This window comes from Podarcis pityusensis (assembly GCF_964106645.2).
Source record: "Podarcis pityusensis genome assembly, chromosome: 3".
Lineage (NCBI taxonomy): Eukaryota > Metazoa > Chordata > Lepidosauria > Squamata > Lacertidae > Podarcis > Podarcis pityusensis.
Genome location: NC_138026.1, coordinates 91662926 through 91689762, shown reverse-complemented (window position 1 = coordinate 91689762; position 26837 = coordinate 91662926). Strand labels below are relative to the sequence as shown.

The 26837-nt window shown below is 42.4% G+C and overlaps 1 protein-coding gene across 2 annotated transcripts in view; it reads left to right on the top strand.

The window, feature by feature from the left end:
• Positions 1 to 16542: 16542 nt before the first annotated feature.
• STUM (stum, mechanosensory transduction mediator homolog) overlaps positions 16543 to 26837 on the top strand; it is a 43380-nt gene continuing 33085 nt past the window's right edge. Inside the window, exon 1 of one of the 2 annotated variants that reach the window (XM_081000340.1) lies at positions 16543 to 17102. In XM_081000340.1, the coding sequence (XP_080856466.1) occupies positions 16895 to 17102 (208 nt within the window). In that variant the 5' untranslated portion in view covers positions 16543 to 16894. The remainder of the gene's footprint in view (positions 17103 to 26837) is intronic. The other variant, XM_081000339.1, reaches the window with a different exon arrangement.

The window sequence follows — 26837 nt, the reverse complement described above, 5'->3', positions numbered from 1 at the left end:
GTGACCTAAAATGGTAGAGAATGTGAAATGCATGATTTCCTAATGTCAGCATACACATTTTACCATGGTGGGAGAATCCTTAACATATAAGAATGCCATTTTTGCTTTCAGACCCATGTTTCTTGCAATGTTGTATTTGCTCATATAAACCAGTATAGTATATAACTATGCTACATCCCTGTAGCTTGATCCTATGCATGTAAGGATTACAGACTCAGACTGGTGCCTGTTCAGGTGAAAAATTATTGAAATTAGGCCATAGGAGGGGGAAGCAGTTGGCAATTACTAAACCTGTAAAAGAGTGAAGAAATACTCAGAGGAAATTAAAATCACCAGGAGGAAATCTGCAGATATTTCCAAGGCCTACATATATGACCTGCAAAACGAATGAGACAATTAATTGTGGAATAGATGCATCCCAAAGGATGCACGGCAATTCTCAAGAGTAATAGAAATTTCATGAAAACTAATTTTCCTGGCTCTAAGGGTAGTAAGCAAAAATAAGTCAGGATGAAATGCCACTAGCAATTACAGAAGCTGTTCATCCTGAAGAAGAAAGTGGAAGAGTGTGTCAGTAAACATTTTGGGATACAAATTGGCAACAGGAGAACATAATTAATACTTCCACATAAAAAGGAAGGGGAGGTGCTTGAGGACACTTGATAGAATTGGTTTTCCTTTTAAAACCTATTTTAATCTCCAGCATGAGGGGGGATACTTTGTTTAAAATGAGTTGCATATAGCTTGAAGCCCTATTTGTCAGTTTTCATTTGCAGTGAAAGGTAATAAAGGCATTTTACCTTTTGGTCATTGGTGAGACATTTAGTTGTGAAATTTGGAAGTTGAGAAGTGTGATTGCAGATAGGAGCAAAAACACAGAATGTGTTAGTAGCAGAGGAATTCTCTGCCTCCTTTTGAGATTTGATGCTCCTGAGCTCTGGGGTGTGCACATAGCTGTCAACTTTTCCCTTTTCTTGCGAGGAATCCTATTCGGAATAAGGGAATTTCCCTTTAAAAAAGGGAAACCTTGACAGCTATGGGTGTGCAGCAGCTCATCAGCTCCCTCCACTGAATCCTCACTAGTCAGTCAAGCAAGCAATCTCCTTTCTGAGGTTCACTGCTGTACCTTCAATCCCTGGCTTTCCTAAGTAACTCACTCCAAGGAGAAAGATGCCTACATAGAGCTGATGGGAGCAAAAGTGCTAGTGGGAAGGGGGGGAAATGTTAAGTGGAAAAAATGCTTCCTGGTCCCAAAGAGACAGGGCTTTTTTCAGCCAGAATTCACAGGAACTGAGTTCCAGCACCCCTTAGGTAGACACCACTGCCATTATAAGAGAACAAGGAAGGCATTCATGATGAGTTCCGGCACCTCTTTTTCTAGAAAAATAGCACTGGAAGCATCCAATTCCAAATCACAGCATATTTATCATAAGTCTATCTGTTTCTAGGCCTTCTCGTGTAGAACATTATTAAAGCCTTTGCTCTCCTCTTTTTTCCCCCTTTAAGGTGCAAAAATGCGAGGCCAAAAACAAACCAGTTATATATTTAGCTCCAAGAGGACTACACTAAAAGTCTACCACACTGACACCATGTTTCATTAAGAGAAAGCACCTGCAGCCTTTAGATTAGAGGTAAGGCCTTTACTGGGTTGTGAATGAGATCACCCACCATTTTGATCCAATCAAGCCACAGGGAGAAAATGGGTGGGGCCTTCTCCCTGACTTCCTGTCACAGAGCTTTCTGTTTCCTTTCTAAGCCCCAAGTCTATCCACCTTTGGGTAGAGAGGAAGTAAGGCTTATTTCCTGTTCCCCTCCCCTCCTCTTTGAACTATGTAACTAACCTAGACACATGAGGTTGGGGCTCCATGTCCAGACTCCATATTTGAAGATACTTTTTGTTTTTTGTACTCAATAATACCTTACCTGAGTTGTTTCTGCTGCAGTACTGAACAATGCATGAGTGAGAGCTCTGATTACTGTAAGTAAAGCATTTAAACTTACTTAAGGTTGTAGTCCATTCACTCTGAGAGGGGCAGAGACGGGGGAGCACATTGTGAGCACTTAATACTGGGCTATTTAAAGGTCTAACAACCTATATTTTCCATGCTTTGCAAATGCTGAATAGGTTTCCGTTGCTGGGGGCTCTTTTGGCTAAAGAATGAGTCAAGCCACTTGTTTTTGAATTCAGGCAGCCAGCCATTTTTCTTTTGTTGTTTCCCAAACACATGGGACTTCAGGATTAATTGGTATTCACTAGTTATTTCCCAACATATTTGGAGCCACAGCCTAACAGGCACCACCACCTTTGCAGAGGTGCAGTAGTTTACAACTAAAGACACCCCACCCTTCACAGTATGCTAAAAGCACATTTTAACCTCTCTCACATGCTGCTTGTGACATATATAAATGTTCATGTGGGATGAATTTTAAAATTAAATATCCATTTCTAGCCGATTTTAGCTTCTGCATTTCAGGCTGATTTAAGCTAATGTGTGAAAATGTTCTAATGCTCACTTCCCCTTCCTAGCCTCTCCAGATCTGGCTTGAAAGCAAAAACATCACTGTCTTTTCTATTTCCTATTCCAGTTTGATAGAGGACTCAAGTTTCCTCTTTGGTTTAACTACCAGGCAGCTGGCACCAGAACATCCGTACATAAATTACCTTCGTAATGGTTTTCAATTGACGTGAACTTGTACAAAAATGGAGCAAAGCACATGTTCTTCAGTTTCAAGGCTTCCTTAAGTGGGTGCCAAATAAAATGCAGCTTTTCATCTTGTCTGGATTGCCTTTGCTTTTACAATAGAAAATGATAATTTATAACTATAGTTGTGCGCATTCTGCATTTTCAAAAGGCCCCCAACTCACAAGATCCATCTGACTTCTTGCAGTATGCATTTTTTGAGCCACCAGGAATGAAGCCACCAACTCACTGTCTTCAAATTGGTTCAGTTCATCTTCCTTTGAGCTGGAGGTCAGTTGGACAACCTTTTATGTCCTCCAGGTTTTTAATGCCATAGGATGCCTTCTTCAAGGGGCAGTATAGGATGTTGTAGAACACACCCACAGGAGGAATAAGATTTTCCCAGAAATTAAGTACAGTCAAACCTTGGTTCCCGAATGGTTTAGTTGATGAACAAATCGACTCCTGATTGCTGCAAACCCGGAAGTGTTCTGGTTTGCAAACATTTTCCGGAAGCTGAAGTCCAACACGGCTTCTGCTTGAGTGCAGGAATCTCCTGAGGCCAATCGGAAACTGCACCTTGGTTTTCGAACTGTTTCGGGAGTCGAACAGACTCCCAGGACAAATTAAGTTCGAGAACCAAGGTACCACTGTATTTACAGCATATTTTGGTGTATTGAGAAAATGGTATATCTCAGCAATGAATATGTTGTCTTGGCTAAAGAAGTCTGAATCCCCTTTTAAAATCAAGAGCAAGTGTGCATTTCATGTGCTAAAAGCCAAATAATAAAACTTAAAACCCATTGCCTTTGGAAATGTGTTTTGTTTAAAAAAAAAAAAAGGAAAAGGGAAAATACTCAGGCCCAAACTAAATACTGTGGCATCAGATCTGTCCCAATGAAATACAAAGTTGAGGCGCAGTGGATTTCTCCCAAGTTTCATAGCTCAGTTTTACAGCCATGAAATTGCAAAGGCACCTTTGGCCAATTTTAAGGACAGGCAGGCAAAGTGAATATAATTTTCAAGTGGGGGAGCTTACCTTTCAAATACAGCATAGTGCAGGCAACTTATTCCCCTTTTTTTGGTTGTTGTTTAGATTTTTGCCAATGTGACAAGCAATGGCAGTGTTCCTAGATGGCTCTGGGGCCATTTCTCTCCACAATGTTTAATTGCAAACAGCAATCTGCCGCCTTCCCCAACAATGCCAACTTGAAGGATATAACATTGTAGCATCCTTCTGTGAAGGTATTGTGGAAAGTGGGAGGCGTTGTCCTGGATTGGGCTGGGAGTGCGACTGGGGCTTGTTACAGTATCAAAAGGATAAGGAAAGAAATCAACTTTATTTTCTCTGAAAATAAAGTTGATTTCCACCAGCTAAATGAAGGCTGTTGCTATTTTATTTCCCCTGCTTTTAATTCCCCCATCCAATTCAACGGAAATGTTTAAAAAGCCAATGGCAGTGGCAAGCCAAGGCACTTGGCTGCTAGAGACAAAGGACCAGTTCTTGGCTCTAACCTCTATACAGGCAAGAGGACAGTGCCCTCTGATGCATTTGGAGAGCAGGCTATATATCTGTCCACCTCTCCCTCCTCACAAATTCTGCTGCCTGAGGCAGCTGTATCATTCTGCCAAATGGTGGGGCCAACCCTGACAAAATGTTTGCTCCAGTGCCACAAACAGATGGGAGCTGACCCTCCTGTAAATACAGTGGTACCTCAGGTTACAGACGCTTCAGGTTACAGACTCTGCTAACCCACAAATAGTACCTTGGGTTAAGAACTTTGCTTCAGGATGAGAACAAAAATCGTGGGTGGCGGCGGGAGGCCCCATTAGCTAAAGTGGTGTCTCAGATTAAGAACAGTTTCAGGTTAAGAACGGACCTCCGGAACGAATTAAGTTCTTAACCAGAGGTACCACTGTAAACCTATAGAAGTGGTGAGACCTTGCCCAGTGCAGCATAGCTCCCCTCCCCTTTCAGTCTTTACTCAAGAGTCCTTAAAGGAACAGAGGCCTTGTATCAGATGGAATATGACAATCCTAGTGGTCTCATTTTATTTATGGACAAGTTATTTGAACCTGTGCTGGCTTCTCCACAGTGATGAAATGCAGAGCCTTCTCCTCAACTAAGAACATCCATTTCTCGAAGGGCAAAACAGAAGTCCCTAATTTTAGTTTCTCTCCAGGGCAACTACATTTGTTACTCACAGCTGATGCTGTAATGGCTATGTTACTATATATATCTATAAGATTGCCTTGCTCCCATGTGAACAGAAATAATTAACTTACTGCAGTAAAAGCAATCTAAAGTTATGGAAATTAGATCACTCATGTAAACAAAGACTGAAAAATACTAGCAATGGGGTGACTCCGATGTGCAAACGAAGGTGGGATATTGTGGGATATGTAGCCCTCTAAGGGTTTGTCAGCAAATATGCCACTTACTGGTCATCCCCCCCCCCCCAATAGCATTCCTAATTTGTTATGTGCTGTATTTTGGTCTATTTTGGTCTTTCTCAACTATGTAAATCTGCCTTGGAAAGAATTAAAGATCTTTGTATGATATGTATGCCTTAAGAGGGCTTGCCCTTTTTGCGCTCTAGTTGCGCTATGCAGTTGTTGCTATTTTGATTTGTATCTAGCACTCCCTACATTCCTGAGCAATAAGAAATTCAGAAGGATTTCTAGTGATTAGTTTCCTTTAGAAAACAGAGAACTGAATACTTATGGGATGGTGTTCAACTACCACATCCCATCAGTGCAAGGATTTCCACTTGCACAAAGAGACTGTACCCCCTACTCACCCCTGCATGGACACCCATGTCCTCCCCAAATCAATTCTAAAGGGCTGGGGGAACCCCTAGAACAGATTTTTTTGGGGGGGGGCTGTCATTGCACAAGGAGAAATCCTTGCACTGATGAAAGGAGACACTTAGCATTATGTTGGGTTCCACCCATGGGGCCTTTAGCATGCCTATTTATTTACAACCAGAGGTTATCAGGAACAAATGAGCTCCTAAAAAGCAGACAGATGAGATTTCAATTCTGCATCAAGTTCCCAAAAAGAGTACTTGCATCCCATAGATGCCTGTTTTAGCCTGCTCCAACTAAAAATTATCTGCCTCTTATCCCTGCTCTCAACTGAAGATGTAAACTGCTATCTTTTCTAGCAGAAGTAATTTCAGATTTAACCCTACAGGTAAGTTGCCCATTCCTAGAAAACAGCTTGACAAATTATCTCGTATTGAGGGAATGCTGACCAGTTTGCATGCAACTGGCTTAACAAAAGATGGGTGCTTACCGTGTGCCTTTAACAAAAAGGAAGGCATTTCACATTTCACTTCTTAGATTTGGATTAGCTGTTATTTGCATTTCCTCGCAGCTCTTATTTTGGGAAATGCTTTTACCTTAAGCTTTGCATTAAATGAATGTAATTTATCTTTGCATTTGGTTTGCTTGCAGTTTAAAATCATATCTGTGCAGCAAGCAGTCTTGCTTTGGTTTGGTGCTGTGATAACTGCAGTGATAACAAAGGACATTTAGTTGCAATGTTCAGTTTCTATCATCTTTCTAGGTTTCCTCCTTCCTGTAAATCACTAGGGGCCATATACTTACCATTTCTCACATGCTAGAGGTCAGCACCTTACCTCCTGTGCCATCAAGGCAGAATTTACAAGGTGAACCAAATTACTGTGTGGGTAACATAATATTGCAAGCTGAAACAGCTTACTCAGTATGTGATCAGATCTTCTGGGGAACCAGTGCAGCTTCACTTGGCTCTGCCAAGTCTCATCTTATTGCTATCTCATCTTCCTTCATGATGTTGCCACTCTCATACCTAGAGAAACCTAGAGTCCTCTTGAAGCCTAGAAAACTCTAACATCTCTTGAATTATAATGAAAATAAAGCCAGTTGCAAGACAAACCAAGGTCTTTCCTATACTGACACACACTCCCGAGACCTAAGATTTGTTAATGGCGTAAGCCCCATTGAACACAGTTGAGTTTACTTTTGAATAAACATGCCCAGGATTGCACAGCACATGTGACAATTATATGAGCCTGGATCGGGCTAGTTTATTAAAAGGCAAGGAGCTCTATAGTAATACAATATGATTTATTAACATAGTCAATAATATGGAATTCCAGCTGTCATTTACTTCTGGGGTGGACAAAATTTTATTTAATAAAAATAAAAAGGTGGCTCTCTAGATAATTTGCAGGTGACTGGCAAGGCTTTCTGACTCCCTTTTGTTTAAAAAGGACAACAAAAGGCTTCATTCAACCCCTCCAAATTGGTCTGCTGAAATGAAAAAAGCAGGGAGAGGATGGGACCAGGAGTGGATTTTGGAACAAAATAATTGTAAATCCAGTTTATGATACTGAAAAGTAATTCCTGAGCATGTGCTCAGAGACAATGTATATCTTTTGCACCAGGCTTCAGTTAATAGACCACAGGATTCTATTAAAAAAAACCAAAGGAGATCCCAGAATTCTAAAGTCTGTCTAGGCCTGTTTTACTTTCTACATATTGAAAATGCAACCAATCATATTGAATGAACTTTTAAAAATAGCATGTCCTAATGGATTATCTCATTATATAAATTTCAATCTGCTGGAATATTAATAAACAGTTCATTGTCAGAAGCATTTAAATTGCCTTATGGGGTCCAGGAGCCTATACATTTTAGTCACTGTTATTTGTTGTCGTGATTGAACCCTTGGCAATTGTGATAAAAACACTTTTCTTCTGTCATGGCAGGTTCAGGAAGGGACAGAAGAAGTCAAATTTAACGGTGCTTATGGATTACATTACAGTTTCCACCCAGAATCCTCTAATTTCAAAACTAATTCCATATCATTCAACTGTTCAGACACATTTCAACTACAAATCAGAACTGCTTAGAGGGGAAGTCCATTTTTATAAATGCATGCTCTGATATAGAGAAAAATCTAGTTCCATATGTATTTTTATGTATTTATTTTACAAAATAAGTAATACTGCTTACTTGATAGAAGACCTCTAAGCAGCTGATAAAAAAACCTAAAAATAAATTAGTTGCAAGGCTTGGCTGAATTACACATTAATTATAAACTAGTTCTCTAAAAATTCAATTCTAATTCAAGCTAAGACATGATTAGCCATTTTTCAGTCTAATTTATTTCAGTGAGAGACTTAAGTATGCACTCTCCCTTGAATCAATGGGACCTAAAATGGGTTAATTTTGGATGGATCATGTACAAAGTCTGCTGTGGTTTGATAGCACATCTGCAATTCTGTCACCAAGTCTTAAAAAAAAATTCACAATGCTGCTATTTACAGTTTTTAAGCCAATATTTTAACAGCTGTAAGAATATGATTATAAAATGTAATCAGAGCAGGAAAAGGGGTATTTATGTGGGGGTGGCTAATATATCTAATTTGACCCTGAATATCAGGGCTTACCCTATGAATGCACATTAAGATAAAATGTGCACCACAGACACTGTTTAGAGTTGGATCACACACTGGCTGGAATGAAGAAGCTAGACATGGTGAGGGACAGAAGCAGGACTCAGTCTTGTGCATGCCTCATGCAGTAAGGACATGTTGTGAGATTGGGCATAAAGGCAAATGATATAGCTAATATAGCTTTAATTTATTTATAAGATTTATATGCCATCTTTTGTTTGAATGACCCTCAAAGTGGCTTACAATAAGTTGTAATAACACACACAGAGACACAGACACAGATACACACAAACAAATAAACCCGACAAAACTCAGCAGTGAAGTGATGAACCCAGTGTGTACTTCCCTTCAGCTCTACAGTCCCGGGGCAACCAGCAGTTGGAGGTAAGTGTCCTTTATGGTTAGGGCAGGAGAAGAAAGCTCCCATCTGCCTTGCCCTGCCAGCATGGCCAAAGGTCAGGGTTGATGAGAGTCCAACAACAACTGGAGGGTGCAATTTTGGCTATCCCCAGGCCAGAGTATGTTTCACTTTTGCTCCGCATTTGTAGAGCAATAATCTATTATTTGTATACTCTTCTCATTCTAGAAGAAATGGATGGAAGGGTTGTCTGGACAGAGTTTAGGTTGACATGGATATACTCAAACATATGCCTGCTGGCTAGAATAACACTCTGTACTGCCATGTGGTAGCAGGGCGGGCACAGTCGTTAGGCAGGGTGAGGCCGCTGACTCAAGCAGTGCCCCTATGGGCACCCCAGGACCACTGCTGTTGTTGGAGAAGCAATGCCAGCATCAACACCTATTTCTGGTGAGATCGCACCAATTTCCAGCAAGATCTCACTGAAATGGATGTGATGTTGGGGAGGGCATGAGATCTAATGAGATCTCACCAGAAATTGACATAATCTCACCCCAAATCAGGACTGATGCTGGTGCCACTTCTCCCGCGGTGGTGAAGGCACATGGCAGGACAGAGCAAAGAAGGATGTGCAGCTACTATGTGCCTAAGACTTGTTCCTGCACCGCGTGGCATGTAGATTGTGTACAGCGCTAACAAAATCCCTGTGACTTTACCATATCAAAAATTAACTTGAGCACAAAGCCTCTAATTTCTGTAAAATTGTTCCCATCATCACACTCTTTTGTAAATTAATCTTTTAAATTGGTTAAATGGATTCACAGCAGATGATTTAAGTCAAAACTGCCTTGAGTTGAATGGAGGGCCTGAATTTATTTTGCACTGTTTGCTACCGGAGAGGTTCAAAATTTGTGTCATGTCTACACAATTATTCATGTTTGTGATTAATGCTTGTAATAATTCCTTTGATTTTTGTTTTAGAAGTTCAGCCACATCTTCTGCGACCAACATTGTCACCATTTCAAATAACATACACTTTTGTGTTCTACTGACATTCTAGACAGCAGGCAGTGTAGTGAATTATAATTATCCATCAAGTGGAAGGATTCATTTTATATCTCATGATACCAATAGGTGTGCCTAGTGTCCATAGATGTTGGGGAAAGCAGCAAAAGCACATTTGGTAAGCTGAAGGGGAGTGCTTTATCAGGTTTAAGTCCATACATCAAAGCCTCTATTCCCAAAGAGGGGCTGCTTTCATGCATTGCAATCACTTTTCACATACAAAAACAATGAAATCACATAAAATACCTTCCTATATTTTCCTGCTTCCTCTCCCCAAGTGTAAACTTTGCATAAGACATTATTCAGTGTCTTAAAAGTGTCACCATTATAATGTACTCACTTATTGCAATGGCAATAAACAATTTAATGAGGAATTCCGTACTCAATAATGTTCCTGTGGCCAGACACACAAGGAGTGGGGAGGGGAGAGGGATTGGGAGAAACAATTTAATTATTGTTTCTTTGTATACACAGTACTCTTGAAAATTAACCAACAAATACATTAAAATCAAGGGAATTCATAGTCCTGCTCTATTCTGCCTTGGTGAGACCACACCTGGAGTTACTGTGTCCAGCTCTGAGAACCACAAGGGTCTGGAAATGGAGCCTTATGATGAATGGTTGAGGGAGCTGGGTATGTTTTGCCTGGATGAGAGGAAACTGAGAGGAGATATGATAGCCGTCTTCACATATCTAAAGGGTTGTCACATGGAAGATGGAACAAGCTTATTTTCTCCTGCTCTGGAGGGTAGGACTCAAAGCAATAGATTCAATTTACAGGAAAGGAGATTCAGACCAAACATCAGGAAGTACTTTCTGACAGTAAAAGCTGTTTGACAGTGGAACAGACTCCCTAGGACTTCATTGGAGGTTTTTAAGCAGAGGTTGGATGGCCAACAGACATGGATGCTTTTGTTGAGATTCTTGCATTGTGTGGGGTAGGACTACATGACCCTCAGAGTCCCTTCCAAATATACAATTCTATGATTCTAAGCATCCTCTGTTTGAAGAGCTGTTAGCTCCAAGTCCAGTTTAACTATATAAAAAAATTAAGAAGGGAGAGCAGAGGCGTTAAAATTGCTCATCAGCTGTTGGAAACACAACAACAGACTGAGCAGGCACAAAGATCACCTGGTCACAGTCTTTACTGTGATGAGAGCTATTGTTTTTCTATTTACATTACAGTAATTATTTCTGAATCTGCACCTATAGATATACCTTTAGCACATACACATTTCATGCAGATCTGTGTCCTCTTTATTGCATTTCCATTCTTTTTCTACAATGCTTAAATGGCCATCTTACCACTCTGGGAAGCACCAGTGCTTCTGCTAAACCTGACACGGACTTTTCTATGAAGCTAGAGTGAGGTGCAAAGGACTGTATAATTTGTGCCTACTCTTAAGGTTGGAAATGATGCATTTTCAACAATCTGTGCAGAGGACTCTCTTTTTGCAACAGGGAGCCAAAGGTTACAGTTGCATGGAAAGAGCTGTCTGTGTGTATACAGTTGCATGCATGCAAGCTCTACCTCAGACCAACACCTTAAAATTGAGGTCTGAGGCTGTCAAGTTTAGACTCTTTATTGTTTTAAGATATTCGCAAAAACTTGGTTTTAGAAGACCTTTGGCTGAACATTTCCTGCACTATAACTCATAGAACTGTAGAGTTGGAAGGGACCCCAAAGATCGTCTAGTAGTCTAACCCCCTGAAATGCAGGAATATGCAGCTGTCCCCATACGAGGATCAAACCTGCAACCTCAGTGTTATCGGCACCATGCTCTAACCAACTGTTAATTTCAAAGCTTTTGGTGTGTTTTTTTTACACCGCTATCTCTCAATTTTGTTGGTTGTAGTTGTTATGAGAATACAGTGGTACCTCAGGTTAAGTACTTAATTCGTTCTGGAGGTCTGTTCTTAACCTGAAACTGTTCTTAACCTGAAGCACCACTTTAGCTAATGGGGCCTCCTGCTGCCACTGCGCTGCCGGAGCACAATTTCTGTTCTCATCCTGAAGCAAAGTTCTTAACCTGAAGCACTATTTCTGGGTTAGCGGAGTCTGTAACCTGAAACGTATGTAACCCGAGGTACCACTGTAGTCTGATTTTCACTCTTTGAAAGCAAGGTGAGGTATATATATTAAAAAGATGAACATATGAAGGTTTGGCATGTGTACGGTGCATGTGATCCCACTCCACCCACATGCACATATACAATACCTGAAAATGGCTCAAAGGATTTAATAACAGTAAAAAAAAAACAACATACTGGTTAGCTAACCCCTGCTCTGAGTATGGGAGCCAAACCGCCCTTTCCCCTAAAAGCATGTTCTATTGAGCCTAAATAGAGGAATCAAATTTTATTTACACATGCCTCCATATCAGAAAACATCTTGCATTACAGCATTGGTGCCTCGGGACCAGTGGAAAGCCAGTTTTGCAGTGGGTTCCTGTAGGAAGCATGTGCTCACAGTGAAGTAGACATATGTGCACTCATCACACATGGCTGCACACATATGAGGTAGCAATGATTTTTATGCAAATATGAGATTTATATAGGGAACCCACCTTGTGTGAAACAGCCTTGAGAGAGCCTTTGTGGGTGTATATGTGCATTGAGATGAACGGTTGTGTGGGAGAAAACCAAGAAAATTCATGTGCAAAAGTGTAGGTGGGCCACGCTTGTGTTCTAATATGTGCCAGGAAAAAAAGCATGTGTGCGACTCCAGAGCAAATAGTATATTCTGGGACATCTTAGCTAACATATTAAATCCTTTTATGAACTTCAATTCCTCTTTACTCACCCCATGCAATGTGATGGCGACAACCATTATCCTATGTTGCTATAAGGAACACAACATTGCTCTGTGACTAAAAAGCTGCCTACAACACTATAATGACAAAGACACCTCTAAGGTGCTTGCATATCCAGGCTCAAATTCTTTCTCTCCACCCTAGTCCAGAATACATGCACATGCTTACCCATTACCACCTTCCAAAGGACTGCTACTTTCAGTAATTTGCAGCACAATCAAAAGCTTGTTTACTCAGATGTTAATCCCATCCCAAGGATGGCAATTACTATGGCAATCTTGATAGCTGTCCACATTTTGCTGCACCTTAAGGTGTGTTCCCATTTATTGCTTGAGACTGCAGCTTTCATTTACCTTGTGGCATGGCCATTGTTTAGTCGTTTAATCGTGTCCGACTCTTCGTGACCCCATGGACCAGAGCACGCCAGGCACTCCTGTCTTCCACTGCCTCCCGCAGTTTGGTCAGACTCATGTTTGTAGCTTCGAGAACACTGTCCAACCATTGCGTCCTCTGTCGTTCCCTTCTCCTAGTGCCCTCCATCTTTCCCAGCATCAGGGTATTTTCCAGGGAGTCTTCTCTTCTCATGAGGTGGCCAAAGTATTGGAGCCTCAGCTTCACGATCTGTCCTTCCAGTGAGCACTCAGGGCTGATTTCCTTCAGAATGGAGAGGTTTGTTCTTGCAGTCCATGGGACTCTCAAGAGTCTCCTCCAGCACCATAATTCCAAAGCATCAATTCTTCAGCGATCAGCCTTCTTTATGGTCCAGCTCTCACTTCCATACATCACTACTGGGAAAACCATGGCTTTAACTATACGGACCTTTGTTGGTAAGGTGATGTTTCTGCTTTTTAAGATGCTGTCTAGGTTTGCCATCGCCTTTCTCCCAAGGAGCAGGCGTCTTTTAATTTTGTGACAGCTGTCACCATCTGCAGTGATCATGGAGCCCAAGAAAGTAAAATCTCTCACTGCCTCCATTTCTTCCCCTTCTATTTGCCAGGAGGTGATGGGACCAGTGGCCATGATCTTCGTTTTTTTGATGTTGAGCTTCAGACCATATTTTGCGCTCTCCTCTTTCACCCTCATTAAAAGGTTATTTAATTCCTCCTCACTTTCTGCCATCAAGGTTGTGTCATCTGCATATCTGAGGTTGTTGATATTTCTTCCAGCGATCTTAATTCTGGCTTGGAATTCATCCAGCCCAGCCTTTCGCATGATGAATTCTGCATATAAGTTAAATAAGCAGGGGGACAATATACAGCCTTGCCGTACTCCTTTCCCAATTTTGAACCAATCAGTTGTTCCATATCCAGTTCTAACTGTAGCTTCTTGTCCCACATAGAGAATTCTCAGGAGACAGATGAGGTGATCAGGCACTCCCATTTCTTTAAGAACTTGCCATAGTTTGCTGTGGTCGACAGTCAAAGGCTTTTGCATAGTCAATGAAGCAGAAGTAGATGTCTTTCTGGAACTCTCTAGCTTTCTCCATAATCCAGCGCATGTTTGCAATTTGGTCTCTGGTTCCTCTGCCTCTTCTAAATTCAGCTTGCACTTCTGGGAGTTCTCGGTCCACATACTGCTTAAGCCTGCCTTGTAGAATTTTAAGCATAGCCTTGCTAGCGTGTGAAATGACTGCAATTGTGCGGTAGTTGGAGCATTCTTTGGCACTTCCCTTCTTTGGGATTGGGATGTAGACTGATCTTCCAATCCTCTGGCCACTGCTGAGTTTTCCAAATTTGCTGGCATATTGAGTGTAGCACCTTAACAGCATCATCTTTTAAAATTTTAAATAGTTCAGCTGGAATATCATCACTTCCACTGGCCTTGTTATTAGCAATGCTTTCTAAGGCCCATTTGACTTCACTCTCCAGGATGTCTGGCTCAAGGTCAGCAACCACACTACCTGGGGTATACGAGACATCCATTTCTTTCTGGTATAGTTCCTCTGTGTATTCTTGCCACCTCTTCTTGATGTCTTCTGCTTCTGTTAGGTCCTTTCCACTTTTGTCTTTTATTATGGAAATCTTTGTACGAAATGTTCCTTTCATATCTCCAATTTTCTTGAACAGATCTCTGTTTTTCCCCATTCTATTGTTTTCCTCTATTTCTTTGCATTGCTCGTTTAAGAAGGCCTTCTTGTCTCTCCTTGCTATTTTTTGGAAATCTGCATTCAATTTCCTGTATCTTTCACTATCTCCCTCGCATTTTGATTGCCTTCTCTCCCCCTCTATTCGTAAGGCCTCATTGGACAGCCACTTTGCTTTCTTGCATTTCCTTTTCATTGGGATGGTTTTAGTTGCTGCCTCTTGTATAATGTTGCGAGCCTCCACCCATAGTTCTTCAGGCACTCTGTCCACCAAATCTAAATCCTTAAACCTGTTCCTCACTTCCACTGTGTATTCATAAGGGATTTGACTTAGATTGTATCTTACCGGCCCAGTGGTTTTTCCTACTTTTTTCAGTTTAAGCTTGAATTTTGCTATAAGAAGCTGCTGATCTGAGCCACAGTCAGCTCCAGGTCTTGTTTTTGCTGACTGTATAGAGCTTCTCCATCTTTGGCTGCAGAGAATATAATCAATCTGCTTTTGATGCTGCCCATCTGGTGATGTCCATGTGTAGAGTCGTCTCTTGTGTTGTTGGAAAAGAGTGTTTGTGATGACTAGCTTGTTCTCTTGGCAGAACTCTATTAGCCTTTGCCCTGCTTCGTTTTGAACTCCAAGGCCAAACTTGCCAGTTGTTCCTTTTATCTCTTGACTCCCTACTTTAGCATTCCAATCCCCTATAATGGGAAGAACATCCTTCTTTGGTGTCATTTCTATAAGGTGTTGTAAGTCTTCATAGAATTGGTCAATTTCAGTTTCTTCAGCACCAGTGGTTGGTGCATAAACTTGGATTACTGTGATGTTAAAAGGTTTGCCTTGGATTCGTATCGAGATCATTCTATCATTTTTGAGATTGCATCCCAGTACAGCTTTTGACACTCTCTTGTTGACTATGAGGGCCATTCCATTTCTTTTACGGGATTCTTGCCCACAGTAGTAGATGTGATGGTCATCCGAACTGAATTCGTCCATTCCCATCCATTTTAGTTCACTGATGCCCAGGATGTCAATATTTATTCTTGCCATCTCATTTTTGACCACATCCAACTACCCAAGGTTCATGGTTCTTACATTCCAGGTTCCTATGCAATATTTTTCTTTGCAGCATTGGACTTTCCTTTCACTTCCACTCACTGGCCATACCCTACTTTTTATTTTGCACATTGCCATACTAGCAATGGGACGGTGTCTTCCAGCACACCCAAGGGAAGCAGTCTAGCTTAGGAGGTACAGAAAAGGCTGTGTGGCACACATGGCTCTGTCTTCTAACAGTGAGTGGCGGGTGGCAGTTCGAATCCGTACGATGGGGTGAGCTCCCATTGCTCCGTCCCAGCTTCTGCCAACCTAGCAGTTTGAAAGCACACCAGAGCGAGTAGATAAATAGGTATCGCTGCGGCAGGAAGGTAAATGACATTTCCATGCGCTCTTGCTTCTGTCATGCTGTGCCAGAAGCAGTTTAGTCCTGCTGGCCACATGACCTGGAAAGGTGTCTGTGGACAAATGCCAGCTCCCTCGACCTGAAGCGAGATGAGCGCCACACCCCATAGTCGCCTTTGACTGGACTTAACCATCCACCTCTGCTTGAGCCAATCACCTTACTCTGGTCAATGGTTGGGCCAGCCCTGTTACTAAGTCCTGCTTTGCTCCAACAAACCCATGCAAGGAAGTAGAAGCTACTTAAAATACCTGCTGCCACATGGAGACTGCCATGCAGCAAGCTCTGTGTTTCCTCTACTCCACTACTGCAAAGTTCATCACATTATCTACATGTACATTTAGCTATTAATACCTATACAAATTTTGTGTATATCTGAGCCCTCCTCCTGGTGATGGATTGCCTCTCTCTTTTGGCAATGCTTAGGTGGCTATGGCGGGAAATGTATTAAAGTTGCCTTTATGAAATCCATAAACCCTCCCCTATGGCTTTTTTAAAAAGGTAGCGGGTGGGTCTCGCAAGATGTTTTCTATCATTTGAGCGCTGGATTGAAGGAAGGGGGGGTGGAGAGAGAGAGCACGCGCGCGCTAGAGAGTTTCTGTGAGGTGAGGCGCCTGAGGACTTGGCGGGCGAGGCTGGCACCGCGCGCTTTTCGCCGGGAAGGCCAGGCGCGTGCGCGGTGGCGCCGGCCAGACCCCCTCGGCGTGCTCGAGGCGGCGTGTGTGAGAAGGGGAAGCGCAAAGTGCGTGAGCGAGGGAGACGGGGAGCGCGCTCGCGCTGTCTCTTTAAGCCGCTCACTCGGGAGCCTGGGCGCGTGTTGAGCGCGGCGCCTCGCCTGGCGCGCCGCTCCGCTCTCCCTTCACTCGTGCAGGGGAGCTTCCTCAGGCAGACGCGGACGGGCGCTCCGGCTCCTTGCTCCCGGGCAGAGACCCTCCGCGGGGCGCGGCCAGCTAGTCTCTCCCTCCCTCCCTCCCTCCCTCGCTTCAACAGGCGTCATGGACCACGGCCCCAAAGAAGGGGACTCGGCCGGGGCAGCTGCCGGCGACGCCGCTCGAGGGGCTGCAGCCGCCGCCGCCGCCTCCTCTGGCGGCGTGGTGGTGCAAGTGCGGGAGAAGAAAGGACCCCTTCGCGCCGCCATCCCTTACATGCCCTTCCCGGTGGCCGTCATCTGCTTGTTCCTCAACACCTTCGTGCCAGGGCTAGGTAAGCAGCCCCTGCTCGGGGCGCCTCAGCCGGGGGGGGGGGCGCGCTCTGGGCGGGAAATGGGACGCGCCCAAGGCGTGGGAGGGTTCCTGTGGCTCGGGGAAGATCCCTCTCCGGGCGGGCGGGCGAGCGCCATGTGCCAAGGGGCTGCCCTTGAAGGCTGTCGGGGCGGCTGCTTGCCTCACAGCGCCTCGGGAGAGCGGAGCCTGGGAGCAGGCAACCGCCTTCGCGCCCTCGCGGCTACTTTTATTGACGAGCAGCGGCCAATTAATTCCCTGCAACCTGCTGCTCTCGGTTACTTGGGAGATGTGAAAGTGGGTCGCCGATGTGAGATCGCAAACAAGTTGTTCGAGCGGCGGGCAGAGGGAGACGCAAGTAAGCTGGCGGGAGGAAAAGTACTTAATATGGGCAAATGAACCCACATAGGGATAGGTTAGCCTCCTCGGACAACGTTGCCTTTTCGCAGCTTGGGATCGGGGACAGGGTGGGCTTCTTTCCCCCCTCTTAAACCTAAGATGAACCCTGCTGGATGAAACCCAAAATCCATCTAAGTCTAGCATCCTGTTTTCCCAAAGTGACCCAGCCTTCTGGACGCCCACAAGCAGGCTCTGAGTGCAATCTCATTTTGTTGCTCTTTGCTCTGAGTGCAATCTCATTTTGTTGCTCTTTGCCACCTTTTACACGCACACTCACTCGCGCGAGTGTTACTTCGAGGTACATTGTCTTTGGACACGGAAGCTTTCCTATAGCCATCCTGACTACTAGCCATTGAGAGGGCTTGCTTTCCATATTAGGAATAGGTCTTAAAATTCTGTCCAAGGCATCGAAACTGGTGGCCGTCGCTACAACTTGTGGCGCTGAATTCCAGAAGTTAATGATGCCAGCGCGTGTGAAGAAGTGCTTTCTTTTGTCTAGCCTGAAGCTGCCGCCGATCGGTTTCTTCTTATGCCTGCAGCCATGGTAATGATCATCAATACAGTATTGGTGTTTTGAGTGTGAAGCTCAGGGCTGCAGTCTGGATTCCAGGACGTAATCCAGAAACCGCAAGGATAACATTGCTGATTCTGCATCCCCCATGTCTGCCAATCTTGTTGGGACCTTTACAGATAAAGGGAGGCGGAAGCAACTTTGGGTTAGCATATCCCCTACCTGCAGGACAAACTGCTCACTGTCGGCTTCCCGGCGTGTTTTGTTCGCTGAATTCTCATGCAGGAAGAGGCCGCTCTTCCAATGATAGCCTGCAAGGTTTTATGTATGCAAGGAGGAAGAGGTAGAACTTTTCCAAGGGGTGAAACTCCTCTTGAGTGGGAAAAGGAGCCGTATAGCTTCTTTGCAGCTCTGAACAGAAAAAGGAGGGCTGAGGGAAGAGCAAAACTGAAGAATCTTCAGGATGTCTCACGGGTGAGGCTGTTGAAAGGAGCTACAAGCTTTTATAGCTGCATAGGAGCAAATATTCAGTGAAAACTAGCTTTCCTGATATGGAGCTGCAGAAAGGGGATTTCTATCCATGCAGTAAACTGCATTTCTACCTGTGGTTGGAACAAAAGTGACCATCTGACAACAGGATGAACTGTTTTCTTCCCCCAAACACCTGTAGGCATACAGGTGAAACTCGGAAAATTAGAATATCGTGAAAAAGTTCATTTATTTCAGTAATTCAACTTAAAAGGTGAAACTAATAAATGAGATAAACTCATGACATGCAAAGCGAGATATGTCAAGCCTTTATTTGTAATAATTGTGATGATCATGGCGTAAATGAACTTTTCCATGATATTCTAATTTTCCGAGTTTCACCTGTATGTATTTTCTCTCAGCTGGGATGCCTTGACTTGTAAACCCACTTGTATATACTTTTGGGGAGAATATATGGTGGGGAATTAAACAGTACACTGAAAAGGATGCTGCGTAGTGGGGCAGGGTCATGGTGGCTCAGCGGCAGAGCACATGCTTGGCATGTAGAAGATTCTAGGTTCAAGCCCCAGCATCTCCAGGTAGAGCTGGGGGAGACCCTGGTCTGAAACCCTGGAGAGTTGCTTCCAGTCAGTGTAGACAATGCTGATCTAGATTGACTCCAAATAAGTGAGAAATAAATTATAGTGATAGTCAAAAAGATGACTGAATGCATAAATGATAAATAACCCCTTCTAAACTGAGAGCTGGCAGAGCCCCTTCTGATTGTGAGGTGACTAGCTGTCATTCAGTTGTACAGTGTTGAGTGAAACGAGGTGTTAACAGATGTTGGCGTTGTTAAAATTACATTATATATATATTGTGTGTGTGTGGTGTGTTGCCACCTTGTGAATTGCTTTGTAGCCGGAGGATGTTGCTGCAGAATAGGCTCTGTGGGTTCTCTTGAGCTGTGGGTGGATTTTGGAGGACTCTGGACCTATTGAGATATCAAATACGTTCTCCTGGCTAACTTTACTGGTCTCTGAATGGTGAACTGAGAGAAAAAAAGAAACTCTCACTTATCCAGTTTGTATTCTACAGAAGCAATACATGTAGCAGTAATTGGTTCTCCACAGCACACTATCAGCAATAATATTAGCAGCCCTGTATCAGGAAGCTTTTAATGTGTGATGTTGTGTAGTGTTTTGTATATTCTGTTGGATGTCATCCAGAGTGGCTGAGGCAACACAGGCAGATAGGGGAGTACAAATTATTATTATTATTATTATTATTATTATTATTAATTGCTGGTAGTAGCAGTATTAAAGGATTTCTATCATTAGGTCTTTAGCTTGGGATGCACCTATCAATGCAAGTGGCTAAGACCCTATATGGGTCCTAGTTTGTTTCTCTTTAATCTATTGTCCACTAGCACCTATTATCCTTTTTATCCCACACCACCCCCTTTATTCTCATAATGACCCTGTGATGTAGACTAAGCTTGAGACAAATTCCATTATCAAGAACTGGAGATGCGCCCTAGAGAGCCAGTGTGGTGTAGTGGTTAAGAGTGGTAGACTCGTAATCTGGTGAACTGGGTTCGCGTCTCCGCTCCTCCACATGCAGCTGCTAGGTGACCTTGGGCTAGTCACATTTCTCTGAAGTCTCTCAGCCCCACTCACCTCACAGAGTGTTTGTTGTGGGGGAGGAAGGGAAAGGAGATGGTTAGCCGCTTTGAGACTCCTTCCAGTAGTGATAAAGCGGGATATCAAATCCAAACTCCTCTTCTTCTATTTATGTGTTTGTCCTACTTGAAGGGTCAAAACAGTTTCATTCTTCCATCACAGTCTAAAATCTGTTTCTGTATGCTTTTTTTAAAGGTTAATTTTCAGGGATATATAAAGGTTTATATTCTTGTGAGGGGGCATGCAGCCTCATCCTGTGCATGGTGGTTTAGAAGTAATCTCCATTGTGTTCATTGAAAACTCACTCCTAAGAAACTGGGCATAAGATTGCCACCTTAAAGTAGTGTTAGAAACTCAGATATATAAGCTTGGCACCAAATGGTTCCTGAAAGCAAAGTTACAGTCGCCAAAACGGAATGTCTAGTTGCCATTTGGGGGTAAGACAGCTCTAAAATCTTATTTTTTAAATGATGGACTGACTGTGACTGATTATCTATTAAACATCTGGCTAGGTCAGATGACTACTTGATCCAAGGACAGTCCATATATATACTGTGAGCAGGGGAGTGGGTTGGGGTAAGCGAAGACAAGCTGTAACAATTTAACTATAACATTGTTCACTGCTCCTACTCAGGCTGCACAGAAAAAGCATTTAGGTTCCTGAAATTCATTCCAATTGTGCAGATAAAATATAACTGATAGAATTCTCCAGGATGTGGTATTAGCGTGTGAAAACCGCCAAGATCCAATGATCCCCAGGCATGAACCTCCAGATGGTGGAGATATCAGGCACAATCCTGGCACCCAGGCATCTTCACTTGGTCACAAATGGTTGATAGCCAGGTGTGAAATGCACCTGACACCGGGCTGATTTCAAACACTGCCTTAAAGCCTTGCCTTCTTCAACATGACTCACTTTTTGTTTGATCGGGCTTTTTTCTTAATTCTGTTACAAAATGAAACGCTGTTGCTATTTTGTATGTTTACAAAGGTGTCCTTAAAACACACACACACACACACACACACACACACACACTGCACCATACAGACTGAATCAGCAATACTTGTTTGCTTTTCTGTCATTTTTCACCTCTGAGCACAGTCACAGGGAAGGAAGCAACAGAATGTCACTTTAGTTGCATCAAAATTTTCCGCCTCTTGGAGTAAAAGCACATTTATGCTCCATATGCTGAAATAGGAATTAATAGCTTGTACTTTACTCAATGTCTTTCACTTGTTTTTAAAAGTAATGATGGAAATGCCACAATGTGAATATTTAAAGCGTCTGGGAAATGAAGCCAAAGCTCTTGTAATATCTAGCTACCTCTCTTGTGCATTTGTACCAATACAAGAACCCAATTGTGGAAGCTGTAGTCATTTAAAACAACCTTTGTGTTCTAGCAATATGTTTTTGTACTATTTTAGCTGCTTTTATCATATATTTGTAAATCACCTCCAGATGCATGTTAGAGGTGATTCAATAATAATAATAATGTTGTTGTTGTTTAGTCGTGTCCGACTCTTCGTGACCCCATGGACCAGAGCACGCCAGGCACTCCTGTCTTCCACTGCCTCCGACAGTTTGGTCAAACTCATGTTGGTAGCTTCAATAACACTATCCAACCATCTCGTCCTCTGTCAATAATAATAATAATAGAATAGTAATAATAATTTAGAAAGTATATAGGAATTCTCACATTTTCTTTTCAGTGTACCCTAGCATCAAACCTGTACTAGAGGTTTGGCTAGAACAGAATCATAGAACTGTAAAGTTGGTAGGGATCTCAAGGGTCATCTAGTCCAACCCCCTACAATGCAGGAATCATTTGCCCAATGTGGGACTTGAACCCACAACCCTGACATTAAGAGTCTCATGCTGCACCAACGGAACTATCCCGAGGAATGGATTGTTCATTTCAGGTTTTCATTTGTGGTATCTCTGCTAAGCCACTGAAGCCAACCTTTTACAAAATGGTAATCTGTTAAAGTATGGTGCGTTTTTTAAAATATGCAATAAAATGAACCCACTGTGTTCTCTGCATCTTGAAACAAGAAATCTATGAGAATCTGATCACACATACTTTGGATATTAAAATTGAGGTGACAAGTCATTTCTGAGAAAGTTAGCTATTGCACATTCGCAAAGAATGGCTGATAGAGGAAGTGACTTTTCTTCTTGTGCTTCTTGTATAATGGACAAAATAGGGACATGTGACTCCCCAATCTAAGAGCAAATCTCCTCTGCAATGCAGGAGGGAGGGAGGAGGCAGACGAAGAAATCATCAGGTGTTTGTTTGAAGTGCGCGGCTTCTAATGTATTCAGCTCCATTTTATTAATGTTGTGAGCTGCTTTGAGGATTTCAGATGAAAAGTGAAAATAGAATCTAATGAATAAACCCACTTCATCCCCAAGGGCAGAAGTACATAGCTCCCAGTTGGGAGGTGGTGATTTACGAACTTGCTGCCCAGGGCTAAGAATGTTAAGTTGCTATTTCTTTGGAACTAGGAAGGCTAGTGGCTGTCTGAACACTTGACTAATAATCCCTTTCAGGGGTGCCAACTTGAATAAAATAGTGGCAGTGGGGGGGGGGGGAGGTAAGCCCCGCCCTGCACAATCGATCACATGATGCGGCACATGCGCACCATTTGAATGGCAATGCTCATCAACTTTGAGGGCCCCGGCCCCCTAAAATATTTTATTGCGGGGGCAGAAGGGACCTTGGCCCCTGGGAGTTGGCTCCTATGATCCCTTTTAAAGAGGTGTGTGTCCCAGTCTTAATATACCTCCAGGGTGTAATCTTTTATATGCTTACTTGGTGAGGAGGGTTGTGGTGGGGGAGCTGCATGTATTCTTGGATGACACGTATTAGTCAGATCAATTCTTCGCAAAGAGTGGAATGTTGACATGTGTTTTAATCTGGTTTTTAGCTTACTGTTGATTTTAATTTTATTTTTTTTTAAAAAAACACACCATTGTAAATAGTTGATGTTTTTATTACACTGAAGCAGTGAATAAATCTTGCGAAATAAAGAGATAAATACACACTCACATCATAATTTGTTCTGGCAATGATTTTAACGCCAAAGCTCTTGTCTTTATGAAAGTAAAAGCAGCCACCCATGAATTTACATAAAATTATGTATGTACATATAATATAACTTGAGTGTCTTGTGATGAAAGATGCTCAGCAGTGTGTAGTTATGACAGAATGTAACGTTAATTAAAATTATTTCAATAAAAAATGTCAACTCCAGGGATGAGAGCTTTATTTTATTCTACCTCTAATGACATAGTGGTGTGAATTTAAATGACTCAGTGGTGTGACCTTCTCCTCAGTTAGTTTAATTACTTCTGTTTTAAACAGAGCCCTTCTTAAAGTTTTTTCTGTCCCCTGGCTAAATTTGAAATCTCTTCCATTATGTTGAACACATCATTCTACGTTTGGGGCAGGGGAAAGAATCCTGACCTAGGAGAAAATGTAGGACACGCAACATACCCTATATATGTTCTTACTATGCTATATACTATGTAGAATTGTGCTAGTTATACAATTGGCATATTTTATCACTGCACATTGAGCTGACATTTTCACTGTCCACCATGGATTGAAGATCTCTTGCCTGATTGAGGTTGCAATCTTACACCTACCTACTTGGAAATAAAGCCCAGAACTCAGAGGAACTTACTTCTGAGTAGTCATGTAGGGATTGCACTGTAAGCCACTGCCAGCCCTGGACCCCATCCATTCATATGTGAAATGAGTTTTAGTTTGTACCCAGCTAGGAACTGAGAAGAAGACTTGGCTGTGCCCAATAGAGCTGCTTTGTGCCAGTCATTGTGAGAAGCAGATTTGGCTCCCTAGTATGTTTCTGAGCCAATACATTACATTTTTGCCTCCTATCCTACTCTCCTGTTCCTTGAAGTATGTTCACCCATGGACACATTGCAGACAATGCCTTTCAAAAATATTGTAAATAAGCGGCAACTTATTTTGCAGCATAAAGGTTCTCTTTGGCTAGGGGTGACAATTAGTGTACCCCTCCTCAGTTTTTAAACATAGAACTGAATCGGGCCATCGTCATGAGGTAACAAGCCCTCCTCCCCTGTGGTGTTACAATCACCTTCAGCAGGAATAGCTTTGATCCATTTGACTCTAATCAAGTATATAAGGGTTTAACTGCACTTATTGACCTACATGTATAAAAGGGCTTTCTCGTTGTCTTCAGTGAAGAATATCCTGTTCAGCTATGTCTTTCTAGGTAGGCATCAGGGAGTCATAATAACTCAGGCTAATCTTCCTTGGGCAATGTTATGAGAATAAAATTACAACAACAACAATTTTATTATTTATACCCTGCCCATCTGGCTGGGTTTCCCCAGCCACTCTGGGCGGCTCCCAACAGAATACTAAAAACAGAATAAAACTTCAAACATTAAAAACTTCCCTAAACAGGACTGCTTTCAGGTGTCTTCTAAAAGTCAGATAGTTGTTTATTTCCTTGACATCTGATGGGAGGGCGTTCCACAGGGTGGGCGCCACTACCAAGAAGGCCCTCTGCCTGGTTCCCTGTAACTTTGCTTCTTGCAGTGAGGGAACCGCCAGAAGGCCCTCGGCGCTGGACCTCAGTGTCCAAATATTGCACCCTTTACTGTAGATAGGCAAGAACCAAACTGTGAGTTTCAGATAACCAAGTTCCTATTTTATGATGCTGTAAAACCTTTGATATTTACTTGCTTGTTACTTTCCAGGCTGAGTTTGTAAAATGACTTTTAAAAAGATCTGTTCCATGCCATGTTTTTTGCATAACCTGAGTATTGTAGTTGTTTTGCTGCACACTGTGCAGAGATTGTAACTATAACAACTTTAAATATCTGGAAATAAAATATTAAATTGTGAATTTTAATGAATGGAGTGCTATTGATGTGGATTAGAGAATGAACACACGTGGGAAAAGACACTGCTGGGTATCTCTTAATCTAATTCATCCTTTAATTTAATTGAGCCAGATGCATTACAAAGATTAAAGTGAAGGTGAAAGAGGATGAATAGTAGGGAAAGGGAAGATTGTTTTATTAAAGTTTTGAAAAATGTTCACACATCTGACATGGCCCAGTGGTGCTCATATACTCTAAACTAAGAAATGGGGTTCACTTCAAACACAGCTAGCCTGGAAGCTGAGCAGACTTGTGAAGGAGGAATGGAGAATTCGGTCCTTCTGCTAGCTGCCTTGCATGTCTTCGTGGACTTCCTGGTTGCCTGTGGCTACCAGGCAAGCTGTTAAAAATAAAACTACTATAGCAATCTAGGGATCTAGTTACTAGATTCTAGTACCAGGGATGTTCTGCAATGAGAGCCACATTTGGAGTACATTATGAGCATGGTGCCTGTTCTGTTTTGCAAATCTGTTTGTATAAATTTGCTGGCTATTTTCATAAGTATGGCAGATTGCAACTACAAGTCCTCGATATGTTGCAATTATTACTAGAACTAGGAACAGTATCTTGACAAGTTCTTGAGGATGGTAAAAGTCAGCATGCATTTGTAACAGTCACGAACTCTTAGCTGCAGGATTATAAAGCCACTGGCTAACTTTAGGATGAGCCAGACTTCCAGTTTGAATTATCTCATGAATGTAAGTATCTTTTAAAAACAAAGAATTATAAGAACATTCTAGCCTAACCTATGTATGTTGACTCAAAAATAATATGTATTCGGAAGGGCTTATTGCAACATAAGCATGGATAGGATTATTGGACCTTCTCCAAGAGCTGGACTGGGTTTGTTAACTGTTTTAAATAATAAAAAGGGCTGCTAAGCAGAAAAGTGTATTTGACTGCAGATTTATAGGACTGTTGAAAGACGCAAAAACTTGGATTTTAATGGAAATTCCCACATACAATTTCAGGACTAATCACTATTCTAGACTAGGCTAAAAGTTAGAAGAGTTGTAGTTTTGCAAACTATTTTACATAATGGTGTGAAGATACTTTGTAAACAAAATAGGTCTAATGCAATGTGTTTTCTAAAATTTACTAACAGTTTAAAATGATCTCAGCCAGAGATTTGATAAACTGTCAATCCAACCCAGTTTTGTGTTTTTCTGCATGCAGGGGGGCAGGCAAGTGTTTAAGTGTATTCATAAAAGAATGGATTTCGGATTTCATAAATGGGTCTTGTTAATTTGCTATTTTTAAAATACTTGTGAGACCTTTCCTGTTGCCATGACAATTTCCTCTCCATAAACATGATTCTGTGTATCTCTTTGTGCACCTATCTTACATTCCTTGATAAGAATATAGGCACCCTACTGAATCAGACCAAAGGCCCACCTGGACCAGCATCTTCTTCTCACAGTGGCAACAATATGCCTATAGGAAGCCCACAAACGGGACCAGAGTGCAACAGCACTCTCTTTATCATGCTCCCCAGCAACTGGTATTCAGAGGCATGCCATCTGCAGTACTGGAGGTAGTAGGCTGACATCATAACTAGTGGCCATTTGATAGGCTTATTTATGAATTTGTCCAATCTCCCTTTAAAGCCATTCAAAAAGATGGCCTTCACTATATCTTCTGGGAATGAGTTCCATAGTTCATGTATGCACCATTTGAAGTGATCTTTTCCTTTTGTCTGTCCTGAATCTTCTACTGGATGTT